Source organism: Daldinia childiae, assembly GCF_008694065.1.
Source record: "Daldinia childiae strain JS-1345 chromosome Unknown Scaffold7, whole genome shotgun sequence".
NCBI lineage: Eukaryota > Fungi > Ascomycota > Sordariomycetes > Xylariales > Hypoxylaceae > Daldinia > Daldinia childiae.
This window is the reverse complement of record NW_022984648.1, coordinates 764,097-780,890: the sequence shown is the minus strand read 5'-3', so window position 1 is coordinate 780,890 and position 16,794 is coordinate 764,097. Positions and strand designations below refer to the sequence as shown.

The 16,794-nt window shown below is 44.6% G+C and overlaps 5 protein-coding genes across 6 annotated transcripts; 3 read left to right on the top strand and 2 right to left on the bottom strand.

Annotated features, from left to right (window-relative positions):
- Nucleotides 1-157: 157 nt before the first annotated feature.
- On the top strand, nt 158-1,562 carry GL218_06524 (Gamma-butyrobetaine dioxygenase; the record flags this gene model as incomplete). The annotated part of the gene is made up of 2 exons (XM_033583241.1): nt 158-170; nt 265-1,562. The coding sequence occupies 2 exons, from the start codon at nt 158-160 to the stop codon at nt 1,560-1,562; spliced, it is 1,311 nt and encodes a 436-aa protein (XP_033433572.1).
- A 462-nt stretch (nt 1,563-2,024) lies between these two features.
- On the bottom strand, nt 2,025-2,336 carry GL218_06523 (uncharacterized protein; the record flags this gene model as incomplete). The annotated part of the gene is made up of 1 exon (XM_033583240.1): nt 2,025-2,336. The coding sequence occupies one exon, from the start codon at nt 2,334-2,336 to the stop codon at nt 2,025-2,027; it is 312 nt and encodes a 103-aa protein (XP_033433567.1).
- Nucleotides 2,337-7,877: 5,541 nt separating this feature from the next.
- On the top strand, nt 7,878-12,114 carry GL218_06522 (Cullin-associated NEDD8-dissociated protein 1, C-terminal part; the record flags this gene model as incomplete). Of its 2 annotated transcripts, XM_033583239.1 has the most annotated exons (4): nt 7,878-8,107; nt 8,165-11,186; nt 11,233-11,571; nt 11,632-12,114. In XM_033583239.1, 4 exons carry the CDS (start codon nt 7,878-7,880, stop codon nt 12,112-12,114), a joined length of 4,074 nt encoding a protein of 1,357 aa, XP_033433568.1. The 2 variants fall into 2 exon arrangements, with proteins under 2 accessions (XP_033433568.1, XP_033433569.1); XM_033583238.1 differs by lacking the exons at nt 7,878-8,107; nt 8,165-11,186; nt 11,233-11,571 and having other exon boundaries at nt 11,659-12,114.
- A 1,561-nt stretch (nt 12,115-13,675) lies between these two features.
- GL218_06521 (uncharacterized protein) lies at nt 13,676-14,464 on the top strand (the record flags this gene model as incomplete). The annotated part of the gene is made up of 2 exons (XM_033583237.1): nt 13,676-13,845; nt 13,945-14,464. The coding sequence occupies 2 exons, from the start codon at nt 13,676-13,678 to the stop codon at nt 14,462-14,464; spliced, it is 690 nt and encodes a 229-aa protein (XP_033433565.1).
- A 1,235-nt stretch (nt 14,465-15,699) lies between these two features.
- On the bottom strand, nt 15,700-16,746 carry GL218_06520 (Septum-promoting GTP-binding protein 1; the record flags this gene model as incomplete). Its single annotated transcript, XM_033583236.1, has 3 exons — nt 15,700-15,798; nt 15,858-15,932; nt 15,985-16,746. The coding sequence occupies 3 exons, from the start codon at nt 16,744-16,746 to the stop codon at nt 15,700-15,702; spliced, it is 936 nt and encodes a 311-aa protein (XP_033433566.1).
- Nucleotides 16,747-16,794: the final 48 nt, after the last annotated feature.

The following is a 16,794-nucleotide window of genomic DNA, read 5'->3' as shown; positions in this document are numbered from 1 at the left end:
ACTCCAAAAGTTTGCAGATATGTTCTAGAGGGTCTAGCTCAGGCTTTGATCTTCGCCAGGCTTTTATAAATAGAGTAAACAGAAACTCTATTCCATTAGGTTGTAAATATGAGGTTGTATCCCAGTTGACAACTCAAACTCGTGGATACAGCACCGCATGGCGAGGCCCTGTTCCGTGGCTTGGAGTCCAATCTTCACCAGGCCGAATTTCGATCGGGCATAAAAGAGGACTGGCAAGCCAGACGGGGAAAGGTTACTCATTAGTTCGACTGAGGGACGACGACACATTATATGTTGGTAATCCCGGTGAAAAACCGCTGGTATTGGATCGCCACTGGTTGCGTGACTCCTGTCAGTGCAGCATATGTGTGAACCCAGACTCTGGCCAGAAAAATTTCGGCACTTGCGACGTACCGACAGAACTCTCAATCAAATCAATCAAAACGACTAAGGAAGGAGGTCTTAGAGTCGTTTGGGAGAAGGATTTTTTATCACTCGGTAACCATGAGTCCTACTACACAGCTAATCAGATCGATTCCTCGGAACCTGAATATGTGTTACCCGGAATAACATTATGGGACAATGATTTATTACAACGAGACCGTCTCACTATTGATTATAACGACTGGATAGCAGGTGAGCATGGGCTTTTCTCCGGATTACATCGACTTCATACCCACGGAATAATCTTCATACGCAACGTACCATCATCAGAGGAGTCGGTTATATCTATTGCCAACAAGATTGGAAACCTTCAAGAAACATTCTATGGAAGGACTTGGGATGTACGCTCTAAGCCGAACGCAGAAAACGTAGCCTATACAAACGCCTTTCTCGGACTACATCAAGACCTACTGTACATGCAAGATACGCCTCGTCTACAACTCCTACACTGTATTGAAAACACATGCGAGGGCGGCGAGTCTATGTTTAGCGACGGCATCAGAGCCTCCCACTTGATGGATCTTGGGCCACGCTCGCTCTTTGAATATCTGCTCAACAAAAATATACGGTATCAGTACAAGAAGCACGGGCACTATTACCAGCTGTCGCGACCCGTCATCACCAAATTAAGCAAATTCTTGCACCAGATAGCCTGGTCCCCGCCGTTCCAATCCAGTATCCAACGTGTAGCCAAGTCCGCAAGTGGCAGCCAAAATCATCGCGAATGGCTAGAGGCTGCAACCATATTTCGACAGCTCCTAGAAGACAAGCAATGGATGTACCAATACAAGATGCAGCCTGGAGAGTGCGTTATATTCGATAACCTCCGCGTCCTTCACGGTCGGAGGCAGTTCAATACCAGTTCCGGAAGTCGGTGGTTGAAAGGGGCGTATATTTCAGATGACGTGTTTAGAAGCAAACTAGTCTCCTCAAGTAAGGAACTATCAGAGTTGGATAAAGGAAATCAGCTCGCCTTATTATATCAAGTTTCTAGCTTCAACCTGAAGTACAAAATCTGGGACGGGTGTGAGACAATGAACCGGATGTCGCAGGCTGGAGTTGATGCGAATGAGAGGAGCTATACCGAACCGAATGGCGCTACGATTTCGTACTATTAGATACGAATATGACCACGTAAAATACCCAGGAAGAACTTTGAGGATTACCCAGCATCAAATTATCAAGGCTAAATATAGCTTATTACATTCGCTGTTGTCCTCAAGAAACTATAGGTACCTATAACTTTACTCGCTGAATTTTAACAAGATAAACTACCCCTGAGTTTCCCTTTTTTACGCTTAATACTAGCTATTCTATACGATTGACAACTATTTGCGTAAAAGTTGACGCTTTTAATTCATTCAATCAAGCTCGTTATTACCTATATGTCCTCCATCAATATCTTCGCTGATAAGGGACAAGTAGAAAGTTCAATGTATCCCGAGTACGTTGCGGATAAATTGTCGCATCCCCTCGGTTAGCACACTCAAGTGATGATTCAGAAACGCCTTGCATAACAACGCCCTTTCCTCGTCGGTCTTGTCGACCATAGGCACGCCCATAGTTTCTCCTAATACGACCTACGCTTCTTCGAGCTCTTGTTCTTCATCCAGTAATCCCATAGTTACGGGTTCTTCGAACTTTGATTTCGGTTTCTTCGCAATAGTTTGTGAGGCATGGTTTGTAACCTCGAGTGACAACGCTTGCTGTTCTAGCTCTTGTTCGGGTTCTTGATCCGGTGTTTCCTCGGGCTTTTTATTTGATTTCAGCACCCTTTTCTTCAATTCGTCGTCTATAGGACAGTCTACGGCTCCCAAGGGTGGGCTGCTCGGGGGTGAGATTCGAATGATGATATAATCATCCATTGACCGTTCTGAGGAACTATCAAACATGGTGAATAGTAGAGATTCGAAGTAAGAAGATAGATAACTAGAGGCTTTTTGCGGGGGTTTTGTGGTAAGATGTAATGGATGTTAAAATTTTCGGGATTTCAGCGTGCTGCAGATGATTAGGTGCCGAGTTGATGTATTGGGTAAATAAAGCTAAAGAAGGAGGTATACGCTAGATCCTATGGTATATCTAATATTGCGTACCATACTCATTTTTACCTTTCGTCATAAGTACGGCTCCTTCCTACTACTCACGAGATCAATTAATAATGATGCCATGCCCTTACTCTTCCACTGTAAGGTTAACGGCTTCCGTTTTAAGTGCTACGCAATATCATAGTATCACACTCTATGCAGGCGTACGTAAATAACGAAAACTCCATGACCACCTACTCACATGAAGGTTTTTCTAAAAAGAAAATTAGGGACGGGTGCATTGTACGTCGTAAGTCCCAAGGTCATCCTATTAATGTCCCGGTACTGCCTACTCTAAATCCTCAGGGCATTTATCACATTCAGAAACTCGGTACCTCTAATACGTGAAAGGGTATAGTATCTCGAACTCCGACTTCAATAACCCATCTCTTTCTCTAACGCGATCTGGTCATATTCTGACTCGAGATACTGCTTTTCTGCAAGACACAGTTCTTTCAATTTATACATCTCGCCTAGTGCTCTCCTCAGACATCTCCTTTTCTCTGGGTGTGGTTCCTGAGCTATTTTCTCTATCACCTCTTCCGTTTGCACCCGTAAGTTATGTAGTTGACAGTTCATTTTCCGGATATTCCTTTGGATTTTGTTTTGACTGGCGGTAGGCATTTTGGCAAAGGGGATACTAAAGGCGCAATGCGAAGAATGCTAGCTTAGGAAAGGGTCTGTGCTTCTGGTTTGGGGAATCACGAGATGTGATACAGCCAGTCTGGGTGGGATAAATTAGGGGGCTGTGGTATGGGTTTACGCTATAATACGAAAATATCGACACAAGGAGCGAAATGTGTTTATTAAATACGTTAAGCTATATGCTCCTAGATTTAGTACTGATTATATTCACATCTGCAAATCATACCAAGATCTTGTCAGTAAACTATCACTGTTGCGTAGCTCTTGGTCTTTGGTACTTGGGTAAGTAATGATATTGTTAGGATTCTAGATGAGATAACTAAAACAAAGGATAGTTGCAGACTATATCAGTCAGTTACGGCTTTACGTTGTTATATTATAGTTCTAGTTATACGGAACAATGAAGTTGTATGCGATTTCTTGATGATAGTTATTGTAAATTCATTCGCTTTCGTTAGACTCCCTAGCTACCTATTTACCTAGATATCCAGATAACCTACATTTAGTTACCCGAAATGAATCTATTGCATATAGGATGACTATGATACCAGAATAGAACTTCTAATGCGTAAAAGTCTATGATGTCTCGGACTTCGACTTTATTCACCTTGTTTTTGTTCATTTATTTCATCATACTCGATCTTTAGCGCATTCTTCTCCGCGGTGTACTTCTCTAGCAATTCCCGGATCTCGCTCAAGACTTGCCTCAACTCTGCTCGTGTGTCGTGGTCGGGTTCTTCAGCTAAAGCCTCTTCTGCCTCAGTCTCTTCTACCTTTAGGTCATGTAGCTCGCGTCTCAATTCCCCCAGTCGCTTCTGTATTTCGTTCTGGCGAGAAGTAGGCATTTTGAAATGGAGATATGGTGCAAGGCGGAAAGCGTTGGTCTCGGAAAATCCTCTGGAGTGTTGATAATTTGGTTGGGTTAGGCCAGAACGTTAGCTGAGGATCTAAAATGTTATTGCGTCGTGTAAGTAGCTGCGGTATCTACCTATGTGTAGTTGGATATGGCAAGTAGATTCTAAATTGCGGTATTACTATCTTGGTTAGAATGGGTTTGGCAACTTTTATATCGATCCATAGAGGGGGTATGAAATTATTGACCTCCAGGAGAGCGGAAGATGCTGGTTAAATATGATGGTCTATATGCCACATGGTTCAAATTTACGCATGTTCACACTTGTAAAATCCATTAATACTTGGGTAGTCAGGAAATGAATCTTACTACTTGTAAAAGCAATGTTATATATATCGTGAATCACTAATTTGTTTTAGACGATGCTAATTTTCTGTTAGGACTCGGGATGAAATATCGAAGACGAAGAGCATTACGAACACGTATATCCAAGGTATTCACATTAATCATCTTGTATCCATCATCCAAAATTTTCTACACATGAATGCGCAAGATGCGTAAGCAATCGTCAAGCGCTGCAAGCAGTTCTATGGCCAACCCCGCGGCTTCTTCATATGTGTCTTTAATCTTTTCCCAATATTCTTGAGTAGGAGCACCATAATTACAATCCATTCCATATTTTTGACTTAAAAACATCATAAATAAGGCCATCAAAATGTTTTCCCGAATAAGAAAGGCTGTTGAACTTTCCGCGGACTCTAATTTCAATACTCTTAATATTTCCATTCAATGCTCTCTTGATAGCAGCTCTTTTCGTGCTCCATGCCTTGACATTGTTCATCACGTTCTTGACATCTTGGCTATGAGAGGCCATTTTTGACTACTGCTAGAATGTAGAAGGGGAAAGTTGTAGGTTCCTGCTGGAAAGCTGATTTGAGATGTTGTTTGTATTTATTTTGAGAAAGTGAGGAGTATGTAGGTAAATTGGTACCAGGTACATATTTCAAGAATCTACACTTTCGCCTGCGGAAGGAGGAAATATATGCTGGCTCAATTCCAGGCATGTTATTCAAAAGGCACGACTCAGTCCTGATTTGATCCTTGTCCGCCTCTGTCATGATTCTGAGAAATATAATGAGTTAAGACAGATTCATTCACGAGTCAAATTGAATCTCTGTACCTTGAGAATACGTTACGAGAGTGACAGTATCATGACTTATTGGTGGTACTAATTTAATTATAGGTACTTACAGCTAAATCCCACTAGACAGTGCTTTAATGTCTAGAGTACAGTTGATGTCCTAATTACCTACCTAGGTATGTATCACCAATGTATCGTCCATTGCGTTTACTATACGTAGGATAATTAACGTCAGCTAATTAAACGCCGTATAGTCAGCCTACGGCTATGCATACTGACAATGTCCTCTTTTCTAGAGAAGGATGTTAAAATTATTAGATATCACGGAGCTTAAATATGAAATTTAGACGAATTGAATCAAAACAGCCTATAAAGCATCTTGGGTAAAAACAACTTAGGTACATCTCACACTCTAGAGGCTCCAAGCAACTATTTGTTTAGTCCTTCTGGGTTACATATAAACACGGTATACATCATTGCAACTGATCGTCCTAGATAGGTAGTACTATCAATGTGGCTGTAAGATCATTAATCTATCAGAGTGGTCTGGATATACAGTTATTGGATGTAGATCATGAATATATAGTGACTAACATAATGTCTTAGCATTATGATAGACACCAACTGTGAGGAAAATAAAGAAGTAATATATAAATCTCCTCTACTCGGACAAGGGGACCAATTTTTAAATCCATCTACCATCCATCCATCCACTATCCATCCATATCTCAACTACCAATTGTTACTTCTTCGCAATAAACATCAATAACATCTCGTCTCAGCCTGATAGTAGGGAAATACAATCTTCACTCTCGTGATTATAGTAACTCCGGTAACCAAAGATGGCCTCACACAGCGGACAGTTCGTTGAGCTTATGAATAAAGCCCGGGACTGGAACCAAAAGAAAATCAAAGTCAACAACGCACTACAAAACGAGAATATTGAGAGAAAGATCAGAACTGATGTCCGAAAAAAGTTTGATAGCCTTTCTGGACCGGGTAAACGTTTCGGAGATCTCGTAGACGAAATTTACTCGTCAGGTTATGGACATGAGATGGCTATTGAAGTTATCCCAAGTGAAGAAAACTGGGAAAAAATCAAAGACAAATGGGAGCAAGCAGCGGCGGCGGTGCAAGAGCTAATTATGAGCATCAACGAATGCTTAGCCTCTCTAGGTGTCTAGGTATTGCTGTGGATGAATTTCATTAAGGATATATAGGGGAAGTGTTTGCGATGAATTAGGTTGAGAGTTTGAGAATATACATTACTATCTTTCGCGCAAGGATGTTTAACAACAGCGTTATATTAGTGTTCATGATACTCTATTGAAATTCGTCTTACCTGCTAACGCAACAGCTTCCAATCCGTACCCTCTCCCACTTCTTATACTTTAACAAAGCCAGGGCTTAGGATATCTTCTTCGACTGAGAAAGTACATGTGAAGTCCTTGCCTCTTCTAAAGATATTGGGAGCACCGTTATATCAAATAGCATAGGATGCCAACAGCCAGACACTCATAATAAGTCTTGGATTATTGGGGTTAGGGGTGTTTAGTAACCTATTAACAGGTACCTCAGATATTTCATTCTCGAAGTGTATGAAACTAGAGTGGTGAGTAACCCTATAACTACCTCTAAGTACGTCTACTACATATTGTAAATAGTTAATTAAGGACCATGCTATTGATACCTATGTTGTGATATGCGTAACTACTTGAATTAGCTTGTTACTTCAAATAAGTGAGATGCAAGACATTCTAACAAACAATAGTTATTGTGAACAATAAAAATGTACAGCTAGGATAGACAAGTAATATATAGATGTATCCAGTTTAATGTCTTTCATCTCTACGGGATGAAAGAAATGACTGGTATATTTAAGTCCATTACTTTAATATCGAGTTTGTGGGGTGAATCCATATGAGTTTACCTAAAGTAACATAACACCGCTTTGCTGTAATAAGGTACGTATCTTATTAGACCCACAATAAAGTACATGAAAATTGCACGGCCACATCTGGAACCCCTCCAATTAAGTACATAGGTACCCAGGTAACAGCATAGCTGCCGCAGCAGCTGCATAGAAAGCTGTATATTAGCACTGTAAGTACAACCCCACCATCTGCGGCTTCCTCATTTATCATTTACCTATTGTTTAACATCCGTCCCTCGTCAACAATCACCAATATCTCTTCTTTTTCCCTAACCTTCTTCGCCTCTCTTCTTGTTCAGCACATGGGTTTCTTTTTAACAGCATGATTGTGATTTTGGAGAGTTGGTGATTCCATTTCCTTTTACTTCTATCTCTACGACATTACTTAGGACGCCTCGCCTATCCTAGGTTAGGTAGGCAGCCAGGTATCTGATGTTTCCCATTAACACATGCCCAATGTTAGTTTGATAAGGTAGGTATAGATGTTGACTTTGCACAGGAAGACCTTAGTTTAGTATTGCTCGGTCTCGGTGCCCGCCCTAAGATTCATTAGATATCGAACCCATCTCTACTATTACGAGGTAATCCTAACCGCTGCGACGTAATCAGATTCGCAAGGCAAGTAATTAACCCAAGAAACACGACTTATATATCACCTCGTCCCTTAATATCAAATACTTACTGTATACCTTAGGCTTGCCATCTTGATTACTTATATATTCCCACCCTCAATTCCGAGACCCAACTTGCAACAGCCCCTCCGGCCCGTACATCACCATGGCAGGCAACAATGCAAGCTCACAAACCATCTCTGGGCTCTTGCACAAACTGGTCGACCCAGATCCCGACTTCCGTTTTATGTCGTTAAATGACCTTCACCAAATACTTACGAAACAGAAGGTGGATTTTCTAACTCACGATTATAATCTTTCATCGCGTATCGTCGATAATATCGTAATCGTCTTGGACGACCAAAATGGGGAGGTGCAGAACCTGGCTGTTAAATGGTATGTGTAAATCATGAATTATGGCCAATCTAGGAGTTAGTACTAACGATAGTGTAGTATCGGACCGTTGATTACCAAAATCCCCCTCTTAGCTCTTACTTCCACGTTGGAGAAATTCTGTGCGGTCGAGATAAAAAACTCGGTGGATAACTCGATACCCTCTCTCGCTCTACGTAGCGCCATCTCGTCACTCCAGAAACCGGTTCGAGGAGTCACACCCTCTCGAGAGGTGATCGAGACGTACAATATAGTCAGCCGAGTCCTTATTCCACGTATCCTTGGCTATCCTACATCCTCCAACGCGCCCAGGCAAGCGGCTAGCGAATCTCACGGAATCCTAGATAAAAGTAGAGACCTTACTGTAGAGTCTGTCGACGTACTTATCGAGGTGGTCAGGTGTTTCGGTCCCCTATTGCAGCCGCTGGAAGTCGAAAAGTTGCAAGATGTCGTCGTGCAGGTCCTAGAAAGGGCATCCACACCATCTTCCGTCAAGAAACGCGCAGTCGTTGCGCTCGCCATTCTTGCGCCTTACCTTACATCTGATGTGCTCGATGGGTTTGTTACGAAGATCCAGAAAGCCTTAAAGCAACCCAAACTTAGTCCAGTCATGCGCCGCCTCTATATTTCTATAATGGGATCTCTTGCTCGGTCGATTCCATACAAGTTCGGCGAGTACTTACCTCAGCTCATCGAGTTTGTCTTATCACCCCTAAGTCAGGAAGAGTTACAAAGCCAGCTCGATGCTCTTAGCGAAGGCAATGATCAACTTCATCCCGAGTTCAACGAAGTCCGGGAGGCAGCTTTGGTTACGCTCGAGTCATTCTTGGCGTCATGTGGTCTGCAAATGAGGGATTATACCGATGAAGTCATCGCAGCATGTCTTCGATATACGAAGTTTGACCCCAACTATGCGGTTGATGAAGACGAAGATATGGACGAGGAAGATGATGCCGATGATGCCGATGATGATGATGTTGACGATGAATTTGATGACGACGACGGGTTTGACGACGACGACGACGATGCAAGTTGGAAGGTCCGCAGATGTGCCGCAAAGGCCCTTTATACCTTAATATCTACGCGAAGCACCGATCTTCTCGAGAAGGGGACTTTATATAATGAAATTGCCCCTCCGCTTGTCAAGCGATTTGACGAGCGGGAAGAAAGTGTGCGCCTCGAGATAATTGGGACTGTGGCGCTTTTAATTCGAAAGACGGGCGAAGGTGTGATCCAATCTATCTCAATAGATGAGGAGTTCCTACATTCTCTTGGAGGAAACCGAAAGCGTCGAAGGCAGAGTAGCGGCGGTATCACATACACCAATAAGGCTCCCTATCTTGGAGCTACTGGTCTTACCTCCCCTACTCGCGAATCAGTTCCGCCGACTGGGCCACGCGCCGACCTTAAGAAACTTACGCCGCAGATTGTCAAGTCGGCAACCAAACTGCTTAAAGGGAAACAAATAGCCACGAAGCAGGCGATAATCAATTTGCTAGATGATTTAATCGCAGTGCAGAACGGTGGTTTGGCCGATTATTTTGACCAGGTTATGCAGCCCATTATCGACGTTACCAAAGGAATGACTGGCAGTACCGGTTCAACGTCGACTGCATTGTCGGGTGCCGCGTCGGCTACTGCTACTACACTACGTGTGGCGGTTCTTCACTTTACAAGTGATATAGCAAAGACTCATTCATCAAACTTATTTCAGCGCTACCTCGAAAGTATTGTCGCAGGGGTGGTTTCTGCAGTCCGTGACAGATTCTATAAAATTTCTAGCGAGGCCATCAAGACAGCCGAAGAACTGGTCAAGGCCATAACCCCGCCTCGCGCAAGACTCAGGACCGATAAGTATAAGCCTGAGCTGCACAAACTCTACGAGATCATATTGGATCGTGCTTCTGCGAACGATGCCGACACTGAGGTGCGCCAAAAGGCTATCCAAGCACTTGGGACGTTAATCTCGAGAACTTCGTCCCCAGATGGAATCGCTCTTATTTCTAGTGATAAGCGTCAGGCTGCTTTGAACTTGCTTCTGGATCGTCTACGGAACGAAACCACGCGTCTACACGCCGTACGAGCAATCGACAACGTAGCGGCACATTCCCTACCGCCTATTGACCTCGATCCTAGTTGGATCGAACAAGTCGCATTGGAGCTTTGTGGTCAACTTCGAAAGGCAAATCGTGCTCTCCGAGCAGCCAGCATCCAAGCTCTACAGCACCTAGTTCTTTCCCCGGCAGCCAGTGACAAGATTCAAGTGGACACAGCCAATGAGATCGTGACGGCTATATTGCCTGTAATTTCTACTAATGATAGCTATCTCTTGAGCCCCGCTCTACTTGTCGTTGCCCAGCTTCAACGAGTACATCCACAGCTGATCTCGTCGCCTACTTTCATCAAGCCCCTTTGCGAACTTCTTAAGAAGAGTATCGCCGGCGTAGCGCTGGAGTCCTTTGTGACTCTTGTGACGAGCGTTGGTGAAACGGGTATAGGAAATCCGTTAATGCGTGGCGTCCTAGAAGTTGGTGTGGCGGGCGACCCCGCGGTCGTGGGTAAAGTTGCAGGTGCTTTGTTCGTCGCGAGCGGCGGGCAGGTCGATGTTAGCGTCGAGGGTTTTATCGACGAGCTCAATAAGTCGAGCAGCAAAACGCCACCCGATACTGCCAGGCAAAGTCTTGCGTTGGCGGTATTAGGAGAGATTGGATTGCGGCTCGGAGCTAAGTCTGGCCTCCAACCGAATATCTTCTTACAGCAATTCCACAACGAGCCAGACAAAGTCTCGGTATCCGCCGCGGTTGCTCTTGGGCGTGCGGGCGCAGGGAATGTGTCAGTATTTCTACCAACTATTCTTGACGCAATCAAGCAGCCTGGAGGCCAACAGTACCTCCTTCTCCAATCCATCAGAGAGATCCTCCACCAGGCAATTGCATCGTCAACAAATATCAGCTCGTATGAGAGCGAAATTTGGCGTCTACTTTTCTCTGCATCTCAACTTGATGATAATAAGGCGATATGCGCAGAGTGCATCGGGCGATTGGCTATTATGGAGCCTAAGACCTATATCCCGAAACTACAGGTACGTCTCAATACACTTACTCTTGAATAATTACTAACCTTCGAAGGAACTTCTGGGAGACCCTTCGCCGGCATTTAGAGGAGTAGCTGTACAAGCGCTTCGATACACACTCCCAGATAGCGACGAGTCTTTCGATCTAATGTTAAAGACGGTGTTATTCGATATGCTCTTGACCGTTCTAAAGGATAAAGACATGGAGATCCGCCGCCTGGGCATGACAGCTTTAAATTCGGCAGCACACAACAAACCGGATCTGATCTTGCCTCATCTGGGTGAATTAATACCCTATGTCGTACAAGAGTCTGTCATCAAACCGGAACTCATCCGCGAAGTTCAGATGGGACCATTTAAACATCAGGTGGATGACGGATTAGAGGTTCGCAAGGTAAGTAGTTAGGGTCTAGACCGTCCCTATTAGAGTAAAGTTACTAATCGTTTCATCTAGAGCGCATACGAGACTCTATATGCCCTCATGGAGACGGCGTTTTCACGCGTCAGTTCTCTCGAATTCTACGATCGCATCATCGCCGGTCTTAACGATGAAAATGACATCCGGTCCCTATGTAATCTCATGCTGAGCAAGTTGATCGTGATTGATCCCGAAGAGACGACTCGGCGCTTAGATACGATCGCCGAGTGCTACAGGAAGACGCTATCGACTAAACTCAGGGACGGGGCGGTGAAGCAGGAGGTAGAGAAGCAAGAGGAGGCTATTAAAAGCGTGTTACGCGTTACCCTCCTCCTAGTCGAGAAAACCAAGACTACTCTGCCTAGTATAGGTGGTGGACCAAGCAGCTCGGTAGGACAAGCTCAGGCGTCACAGGCAGTACAAAACCCCGTATGGCAGCAGTATTGGGAATGGGTCAATAAGGACTTCGAACGACAACTCAAGTCGCTGCGGGAAGAGAATAAAGAGATAGCTGCATAAGGGGAAGTTTAGAACGCTTAAAAAATGTGTAGCCATCGCACCTACGACGTCTAGACTACATACCTAGGTTAGGTACCTTAGGTACCTAGGTATGTATCCGATGACTATCGCTATACCTGCTACAAGAAGAAGGGTTAATCGCTTGTCTTTAGTACGTAGTAGGTGGCTGACTACCTCTAGTTCATGATAATTCAAGTGCTGTGATAGTAGATAGGTAACCTAACCTAGTCAATATAGTCAAGATGAAAAATACCTTGATTCACAACGTCGGTTTCGGATGTTTCTAAGTATTAGTGAAGGTTACCCGTCAGGATTCTAAACATCCGACCTTTTACCGGGGCTTCGCCCCTAAGGTCAGGGACTTTTAGATGGAAACGTACTTTTAGATAGAAATTTCAATACAAAATTTTACTAGCGTTTCTCATACAAAATTTTGTATCTCGTTTGAAATGAATAGTCTATTTTACATGCAAGTGTCTAATACCTTAACTCCATATTATGTAATAAACCCCTCATTTTACTTAATTATCCAGGACAAAGTCCGTTATTTATCGTAATATTCACAAATGCTTCATTTACACACAATACACCTTTTGATGCCTTTATTAATTAATTAAGGGTAAAAGACCCTGTAATATAAATACATTACGTGGTTTTGGGTATTTAAATCAGTTGTGGGTGACTGATTTAGATGTTGAAAATCAACGTATTTGATGATGTTGAGATTTAAAACAGGTGGCAAATGTAAATAATGAAGGGTTTGGATTTGTAACTAATGTGATATTTCATTATTCCGGTGGTACTTGGATTTTAGGTGCGGGACCCATACTAAATAAAGTAGCTACAGAAATTTCCATTTAAAAGTACGTTTCCATCTAAAAGTCCCTGACCTTAGGGGCGAAGCCCCGGTAAAAGGTCGGATGTTTAGAATCCTGACGGGTACATTACGGAAGTACATAAAAGTAATAAAAGCGCAAAAAGAGCTATGGCCAAGTTGCCAAGCTATCCTCAGTTCGGACTAGGCAATTGGGAGTACGTACTTGGGTTCTAATGACGTAAAGGAACGGTGATGTTTAGTGGAAATGGTGCCTTTTTACCGGGGAAGGCCCCACACAAGCTCCGGTCATGGACGCAGTAAGCTGCTATGTACCTAAGGTAAAAGCTGCTAAGAATGGATGACATGGATGACTTCAAAGAAGGAATCACCAAATTGTCGAAACAATTAGCAAGAGAAAGCCAGAAGATTCCAAAATAGATATCATGTATTTAGTTAATTATTTCTCAAAGCTAAACTATAGTAATAATAATAATAGCTAACTATCCTCCTCGTCCCCTTTTTTTTTTTTTTTTAATTTCTCTCGGCAAGCACAAGGTCTGACGGAATTCCTCGGCTGATTGAACCTTAAGAGACAATACCCGACTTACATAAGAAACAAACTTTCATTGGAATTCCCTCCCTCTAGATCGAGTTTGTCCTTAACTTCTGCTTCCCTGTGCTGCGTACCTTTGATTTCACTTCACTCTCGTGCCATTGAGACGCAACTTGAAAAATACATAGACAATGTCGACATCTCGTGTCTTTACTTCCTCCCTGCGTACCGCCGCTAAACGAGCTACTGCGTCTACGCCAGCTCAGCGGCAGTCCGTACTACGATCGGCTGCGAGGAGAGGATATTCATCAAGTGGTCATGCCGGAAGCGTGGGCGCGGAAAAGTCCAGTGATATGCCTTGGTGAGTAGCTTTCAACTTTTCTGGGTTAATTGGGTAATTTTGAGAGGGTAGAGGACAATATTGTATAAGCAATTGTGTACTAACATCTACCACCCACAGGCTCATCGGCTCCGTCGTCTTCACCATCCCAGCCTTAGCATGGCTTCTCTCCTCTAGCCCCTCCAAAAAGACCTCCGAGCACACCCACGGCGGCGCCCCAGTCCCCGACGAGGAAAAAGCTCCCGCCGTAGAATCCGGCGAAGACTCCTCTTCATCTTCCACTCCCGCCTCCACACCGCCCTCATCCGACGACGGATCCGACTCCGACTCCGACTCCGACAGCGACGAAAACCCTCCCACAAACCAACTCCCCAAAAAGGGCAACCCCAAAGCTGCCTTCGGCAGCAGCCAGACCGGCCGCCAAGTCCCGCCTACGAGCGCGGACAACAGCGACATGGCGACGAACTACGAGGAGAAGAAGGGCGCGCAGGAGGAGTACAAAGAGATGATCCGGAAAAAGGACACGCGCGTCGCGAGCAGCTCGTCCGACATCCCGTCCAAGAAGGGCGCCGCCGAGCACCCCCGCGAGGACCCGCAGAAGGGCGAGGGGGAGGGCGTGCAGAAGGGTGGGCCGGCTTAAGATTCTCTCCCATGTAATAAGACGATTCTGGGGTGCAGGTCCTTAGTGGAGGCTCCTGTGTATGGATGGGTCTATATTTTGTAGTTTATAGAGAACAGGGAAGGGAGAGATGGGGAATGGCGGCATTCACGATGGGCGGGTGGGTCCTAGCATAGGTGTGGATAGGGGAGAGTAATTTTTTCCCCGTGTAATTCTATATAAATACTGCCCATGAGCTAGAGAAAATTAGATAGAAGTGCGACGAGGCTGATTAAATAAAAACTCCCCTTGCTATGATAGTGTAACTCGTACTTGCATATCAAATTTCCTCGGTAGAGTAAGCGATAGGATGTAGTTCTTACAAGAGAACAGCTAAGGTATATGCAAAGTAGCATTCACAAAGTCGAACCACGGCAACGGACACGAAGTATTTGCTTTTCATCAGTCTTGATTTCTCTTCTTCTGCTTACTTACTTACTACCCTACTGTTGACCGTAGTGGTAGTTCCAACATTGTCGTTCTCCCTTCTTTTCCTCCTCGGCATTGCAATGTTGCCATACACCATACAGCGATGATGTGCAAAGACGGGCAAGTAGGTAGGGTAGGTGTGAAGCTCAAAACTAACATCGTGCGGAACTACAACGTCAACTTGCGTTGCGTACCAAACGACTAGTGATTAAAATCATATATGGCCTCCAAACCCCCTCCTCCGGGCCGAAATAAAAAACCAAGTGACCGAAAAGACAAATTCAGGATCGACGATGGGTGTATTTTTTGTTGATTATCCATGCCAAAAAGTGACAGGCAATCTGTCGTCTGGTGATCCTGCTTGGCAAATGCCCTCTCCGAGTCGAGATTGCCCATGTACTCCTTAATGCGAAACTATGTTGTAAACCCTGGTGCAAATCGAGTCCGCCTAGCGACGGTTCATACAAAGGAAATGTATCTAGATGTGTATTCTTAACGATTCGGCGTTATTATGTCAGCTCATCAAAGGAATGCTCTCGAGGTAAAGCATCGAATATTCTAAGGCTGAAAGGCTTGGCCGTCGGGCGTCAAGAACATGCTTCGGCTATGTGGCAAAGCTACAGGATTTAAAGGTCCAGAACTGGCTGGAACTCGTATTGTCGTAAAGGCCGTTGAATATCGTAAAATGTAAAATGGCAGGAATCGGAACCACGCAATTATAATAAGTGCTAGGTCAACATGTAGAACCTCTTACAATAAACGCTACAAAGTGTAGGTTGGGCTCGAGTTTAGACCGACTGGTAGAGCAGGAGGGGCTCGCCAACATTCTCAATCTCAGGTATTGTGCACTTGAGGTCAAAGGCCTTTGATAAGACTATCTTGAAGATCTATGAGAAATGGTTAGCATAGTGGCATCTAAAAAGGGCGCGTATGAGATGGGACTAACCTTCTGGACGTTGATGCTATGGCTAGTACTGCTAAAGATAAGAGCAGCTCGCATCGCCTTGGCGAACCGTTTTGCCTAAATCGGTTGTAAGCTACAATTCCTTACTTCGTATCGCATCCAAGCCTACCTGGTTCGAAATCTCCTCCTGGTCCTCCCTCGGGAAGTTAACGAAGTGGTCGTATTTCGTCCCTACCAGAATAGGAATCGCCGTCTTATTGAAGCCTCGTCCCTGGCGATACCACTCCTTGATACTATTAAGCGTACTCTTGCGCGTCAAGTCGAACATGAACAGTATGGCAACGGCATCGTTGCAAACTAGGGGAAGCATGTTGACAAATTCTCTCTGGCCGCCTAGATCCCATATGCTGAATGTTATCTCGGTATTTCGTATGCTGATCGTCTTCTCCATGAAGTTGACACCCAACGTCTGAATATAATCCTCGTCCCAACTACCTTCAACATATTTTACCATCAGAGATGTCTTCCCGATCTGCGCATCCCCCACCATTCCGACCTTGATCACGACGTGATTTCGAGTATTGCGATCTGCACCGTTGCTCTCCCTCGGAGCCTCGCCGGTATAGAGCCTTTCGCCAGGACCGGATGATGAAGCAGGTCTCGACATGGACTGCGCAGGAGGCTCATATGGATGAGCCTCGAACTGAGTACTGGGGTCGACAGCGTTTGAGTCGATAGTGTTGGGGTCGATGTCATCGGTACGCGCGCTGTTAGCTAGTCCTCGGTCGAGAGACTGCGATTGCCGATGATGAGGTTCATGACCGCCTGATTCACTCCTGATATGCATAGGTCCATCGAAGCCAACAAGGGTATCATCCTGGACATCGTGGATGTCGTGGGGGAGAGGCGCAGCAATGTGATCTTGCTCCATTGTGTCTACGGCGTCGTGGAATTGGGCTCCGGACCCCGCCGAAAGGGT